Source organism: Chelonoidis abingdonii, unplaced genomic scaffold (assembly GCF_003597395.2).
Source record: "Chelonoidis abingdonii isolate Lonesome George unplaced genomic scaffold, CheloAbing_2.0 scaffold0749, whole genome shotgun sequence".
In the NCBI taxonomy this organism is placed as follows: Eukaryota; Metazoa; Chordata; order Testudines; family Testudinidae; genus Chelonoidis; species Chelonoidis abingdonii.
In genome coordinates, this window is record NW_027425010.1 from 5,055 (window position 1) to 10,697 (window position 5,643).

General features: G+C 51.4%; 1 protein-coding gene across 1 annotated transcript; it reads left to right on the plus strand.

Moving 5' to 3' along the window:
* The first annotated feature begins 844 nt into the window (after positions 1 to 844).
* Positions 845 to 4,606, plus strand: FAM136A (family with sequence similarity 136 member A). Its single transcript, XM_032795463.2, has 3 exons — positions 845 to 1,020; positions 1,887 to 2,027; positions 4,321 to 4,606. The coding sequence occupies exons 1-3, from the start codon at positions 934 to 936 to the stop codon at positions 4,507 to 4,509; spliced, it is 417 nt and encodes a 138-aa protein (XP_032651354.1). The 5' UTR covers positions 845 to 933; the 3' UTR covers positions 4,510 to 4,606.
* Positions 4,607 to 5,643: the final 1,037 nt, after the last annotated feature.

Sequence of the window (5,643 nt, forward strand, 5' to 3'; positions counted from 1 at the left end):
GACATGTTTAGTCTTTAAATAGGGCTGAGGAGAGCTCTGATAGTCTTCAGATACGTTAAGGGCTGTTACAAAAAGGACTATGATCAATTGTTCTCCATGTCTACTGGAAGGCAGGACACGAAGTAACGAGCTTATGCTGCAGCAAAGGAGATTTAGGGTAGATATTAGGAAAATCTTTCTAAATATCCGAGTAGTTAAGCACTGGAGCGGGCTTCCAAAGGAGGTTGTGGGATCCCCGTTATTGGACGTTTTTAAAAACAAGCTGAATAAAAACACTTGTCAGGGATGGTCTAGGTTTACATTGTTCTGCCTCAGCACAGGGGACTGGACTTGATGACTTTTTGAGGTCCCTTCCAGCCTGGCATTTCTAGATACCGATCCTCCTTTTGGTGTTTCTCTTGTGTACAAACTTGGTGTGAAAGCTTTTCCATTACAGGGACAATGGTATTTTTCTTCTTAATGGCCTGAAGGGGTTCATCTGTTCTTACCTGACATACTATAATTGGCTGGCTTGTGTACCGCTGCCCTCTACTAGATGGGATCAGATGGGATCAAATCTTCCTGCCATCTCTGTCCTTTCCTTCTCTCTATCTCCAGACACTCCTCCTCTGCCTGTCTGTCCACTCCCCTCGCTCTATCTATCTACCTATCCTCATACACCACATCTATATATCTATCCCCATCCACCCACCTCTATCTGTCTGTCTGTTGCACGTGCCTGAGCACGAGTGTGACACGAGACGCGCTGGTGATGTGTAGACGGCGGGTGAGCGAGTTTGAGCAGAGGCAGACAGGGGGATCCCAGGCTTGCAATGCCCCCAGCTGGGCACCAGAGGCCGCTGTTCCCCCTAGCCGGGCTGCGCTGACCCGGGAAGTGAAGGCAGGGGGCGGCCGGTGTCCTCTGGCCCATGTGGGCGCTGCCGGGCGGGCGGCATGGCTGAGGCTCAGCAGAGCAGGATGCAGGAGGCCATCGACAGCATGGTGCAGGGGCTGGAGCGGGAGAACATCCGGAAGATGCAGGTAACGGGGAGGGGAGGATGGGGGGAGCTGGGGTGGGTTGACCCACTGACCCCTCCCCGCATCCCCTTTTCTGTGCTGCCCGCCCCAGCAGCTCCGCCATTTACTGCCCCCCCTGTACCTGCTCTTCTCCCCCCCAACAGCCCCCGTTAGCACCCTGCTTTGTGACCCATTGCAATGCCGGCCCTGAGGGGCTTGGCACCTCTGGTAATGGGGGGAGGAAACCAGTGAGCCTGGGCCCCTCTCCCCCCTTGTGTGTATGTAGAGGGACCCTGGGGGAAGGGTCAGTGAGCTGTGCCCCCAGGCCGGGTGATGTGTGTGAACAGGGATCTGGGCCCCTCACTGAATTGGGGTGGGTGCGCAGCAGCTCCCCCATTTACTGCCCCCTACATTTACCTGCTTCTTTCCCCCCAACAGCCCCCATTAGCACCCTGCTTTCTGACCCATTGCAATGCCTGCCCTGGGGGCCTGGGGCCTTCTGGTAATGGGAGGAGGAAACCAGTGAGCCTGGGCCCCCCACCCCCCTTGTGTATGTGTGTATGTAGAGCAACCCTGGGGGACGGGGTCAGTGAGCTGTGCCCCCAGGCTCGCTGAAGTGTGTGAGCAGGGATCTGGCCCCCTCACCGGATTGGGGTGGGTGGGTGGGTGGGTCAGTGCTATGCTCAAGGAGAGTTGGGGGTCAAAGCCAGACAGGTCTGGTTGGGAGGTCTGCACTATATGCCCAGCTCCCCACTGGATGGGGTATGTGTATTGGGAGTGTGGGGTTTGGATTTGCGTTGCTACAGGCAACAGCTTTGGAAAAGCCCAGCCTCTGGCTCCACAGAGCCTGCAACCCAATCCCAGCCAGCGTTCTCTCCCGCTCTTTGCAGGGTAACATGTTTCGATGCAGCGCCGACTGCTGCGAGAATGACACGGCCTCCATGCAGCAGGTGCACCATTGCATCGAGCGCTGCCACGTGCCCCTGGCCCAGGCCCAGGCTGTCGTCACCAAAGAGCTGGAGAGGTTTCAGGTGCGGAGAAGGAGACCGATGGACCCCAGTGCGGGTTAGCACTGACATGCCATAGGGAAATAGCGTCGACAGTTGGTTGGTGTTGGGCCCCAACTTCCCCGTTGGAAAACTAATCCGAGGTTTAGTCTCAAGACATGTCAGAGGTTTGCCTGGCATGCGCGTGGTTTGGGATGTGGGCGATGTCAGTGCTGTGCCAAACCCGTTGCAAAAGTAATCTGGACAAGGGATGCACCCAAGCGAGGGTAACATGAACGAGCATCTCATTTTGGAGACGGAGGGTGTTGGAGGTGGGTATTGGAGCCCTCAAGGTTCTGCTCTGTGTTTAATCCAGGCTCATTATGCAGCAGGAGGCTTGACAGTCTGGTCATCAGGAAGAAGCCTCCTGCAAAGAGAACGTGTCTTGTTAGGTAGATTTTTTTTTTTCAATGCTCAGTTTAGTGCTGGTGAAGTGCTGTCTGAAGAGGGAGCTGGCGTGGGTTCTTGGAGCACTATGGGTGGCGCAGAGGGAAGCTTTGTCTAGGTATTTGATGGCCCCGTTACCTATTGTATCTCAGAGCCTCCCAGTCTGTTCACACATTCCTCACACACCCTGGAGTGAGCAGTGCTGGTCTCAGTTTCTCGATTGGGAACTGATGCAACAGAGTCATTTGCCCAGATCACACGAGTTCTGTGCCAAGCAGATTATACTCAGGTCCCCATGTTTTAATGACAGGACCGTCCTTTCTCTCTTTGCCACATACTGATTTGACTCCATCGCTGCTTCAGAAGGATGGCATTTTGGGTACATAGAACAATGGTCTGCAAGTGCTCTGTCCTGAGAATGCAGCAAAATCCTGTGCACCGTATAGACTAACAGACGTTTTAGCAGCATAAGTTTCATGGTGAATACCACTTTATCGATCGACGAAGTGGGTATTCACCCATGAAAGCTATAGCTCCAAAACGGTCTATTAGTCTATAAAGGGCCACATGGATTCTTTGCTGCTTTTACAGATCCAGACCTAACACAGCTACCCTCTGTTTGTCTCCTGGAATCTCTAGATCCCAGAGTGGTACAGTAGTGGTGCCGACTTAATGTGAAATGGACAGGGGTGGGGTATAGTGTCTCAGTAAAGACCCAAAAATCACCACTGTCCCTATAAAATCAGGACATCTGGTCACCCTAGGTACAGCTTTTTTTGTGCAGGGGAGATGCCTACTAGGAACTGGGCTGAGACCCACCAAGTGTATTTCCCATAGACCATCATGCAGCCATTGCAACATCTCTAAGCTGCTACCAATCTGAGCTTGGTTATTACTGATGACCTAGAGCAGTGGTCCCCAATGCAGTGCCTGCGGGTGCCATGGCATCCGCAGGGGCGTCTTAATGCGCCCGCATCCGGGACCCCGGGAGAGCACCCGCCGAAATGTCGCCGAATTTCAGTGGCATTTAGGCAGGGACGCCTCTCAATGACAATGCTTGTTGCCAACAAGTGATGTCATCAAGGGGTGTCGTCCCCAAATTTTGGCAGGGACACCTCTCGATGATGCCACTTGCCATTGTCATCAAGAGGTGTCGCTCCCGAATTTCAGCGGGGACGCCTCTCAATGTCGCTTGTTGATGGCAAGCGGCGTCATCGAGAAGCGTTGCCGCTGAAATGCCGCTGAAATTCGGCAGCATTTCAGCGGGTGCTCCACCGCCGCAGTGGTCCAGACGAAAAGGTTGGGGACCAGTGCCCTAGAGTTGAAATGTCCTGTGTCAAATACACATCATTCAGTCCTCAGTCTCCATGTAAACTGCTAGCCACGTGGAACAGTGAGAGTAATTAATCACTGGAACAACTTACCAAGGCTTTTGATGGATCAGTGACAATTTTAAATCAGGATTGGATGTTTTGCAGAAAGCTCTGCTCTAGGAGTTATTTTGGGGCATTCTCTGGCCTGTGTTGTACAGGAGGTCAGACTGGATGATCACAATTGTCTCTTCTGGCCATGAATCAAGGAGCTAGGTTGACACACCCTGCTTAACTTATTGCATGTAGACCACCGCACAGCATCTGACAGCTGTTGGATAACCTAACCAAAATGAGTTTGGAGGTCACATTGCAAATGGTGATCGACTTCCAACCCGCAGCAAGCTTCATTCTTCTGCCATGCATCCCCTCCATTAGAAATAATTTTGTTCTGTGTCCAAAGGCATGACAGCTTGCCATCTAAGAAGTGGATAAGAGCTCATTTATCCAGCCACTCCACCACCCAATGCATTTTGCTCGCAGCTGCATGAAGTCTAACTGTCTGGAATTCCCGTTTGCAGGACCGTTTGGCTCGCTGCACAATGCACTGTAATGACAAAGCCAAAGATTCCCTGGATTCAGGAAGCAAGGAGCAGCAGGTGAAACAACAGCTGGAGAGCTGCGTGACAAAGTGCGTGGACGATCACATGCATCTCATCCCCAGCATGACCAAGAAAATGAAGGAGACTCTGGCAGCCATTGCACAATAAAACTGTGTCTGTTTGAGGAGAGAGAGGGAGACGTGTAGTTCCTATTAAAAGAGAGACATGCACACGGAGATTCGTGTTGGAAATTAAGGAATGAAAATGCATGATAAGGGTGATTTTGTATTTTCCAAGTATTGCAGTGGTCCATTCAAGAGCTGGTTTGGTTTAAGGGCTTGGTGTTCTGGGGCTGATTTGAGCGCCACCAGTTGTGGAGAGGACAGACTAGTGACTTTGCCCCAGTCTTCAAAGGATTAATGGTTAGTGTATGTACAGACCGTGCTGATAATAGCAGTGTCCTCCATTGACCTTGATGTCCCTCGTGAATGTAGAGCTGCTGGAAGGCACCAGTTTAACAGGCCTGAAGCCTGAAGGGGCTATATCCCTAAGAAAGTATAACAGCAATGTAAGCTTCCCCAGTGCTGCCTAACCAATATGCCTCAATAGTGCCCTGCAGGAGTTAAGGGCCAGATTCTCAGCAGATGTAAATCAGTGTAGCTCCGTTCGTGTCAGTGGAGCTGTGCCAGTGTAAACCCACTGAGGATCTGGTTCAAAAAGTCCAGTCTCCATGTCCTGTTCATGGTGGTGATGTGAGGGATTAGGAGGATTTGAAGTGAAACTATCACCGGGTTGGGTTTGAACTGATGCCCTAGAGTTCAAAGGTCCAGTGTCCCTCCCTCAGTTGTTCTCCAGGCTGTTGTGAACAGGGGGATAGGATTTTCTCCTTCTCAGCTGCTCTCACATCTGAAGAACTTATTGTCTAGCACTGACAGGTTCCCCTTCTCCCTCTAGTGCAGGTGCCTTTTGCTCTTGGAAGGAACAGTTGAATAGGGAGTGTATGCAATATATTAGATAATCAGTCTGTTTCTCTTACAATGCTTCTTCCTCCAGGAGACAAGAAGTAGTCAGGGAGAATATTTTTGCATTGGTAGGTCAATTCTGTGCAGTTGAAACATCTTCGGCCTCTGCTGCCACTCACACTCGTATAAATCAGGAGTAATTCCACTGAAATAAATGGAGATATGTCCGTGTGTAAACCCAGTGTGACTGAGTGGAGAATCAGCCCCTTGACTTCCTCTGATCTCATCAGGCCACCAATCCTGCAGTGTCTGATTCTACTAAGAGAGCAAAGTCATCCAG

Bases quoted from the DNA above. Each gene is read 5' to 3' on its own strand.
- FAM136A (XM_032795463.2), top strand. From the start codon at position 934: ATGGCTGAGGCTCAGCAGAGCAGGATGCAGGAGGCCATCGACAGCATG. The intron at 1,021-1,886 runs GTAACGGGGAGG...CGCTCTTTGCAG, and splicing joins AGAACATCCGGAAGATGCAG to GGTAACATGTTTCGATGCAG. The intron at 2,028-4,320 runs GTGCGGAGAAGG...TCCCGTTTGCAG, and splicing joins AAGAGCTGGAGAGGTTTCAG to GACCGTTTGGCTCGCTGCAC.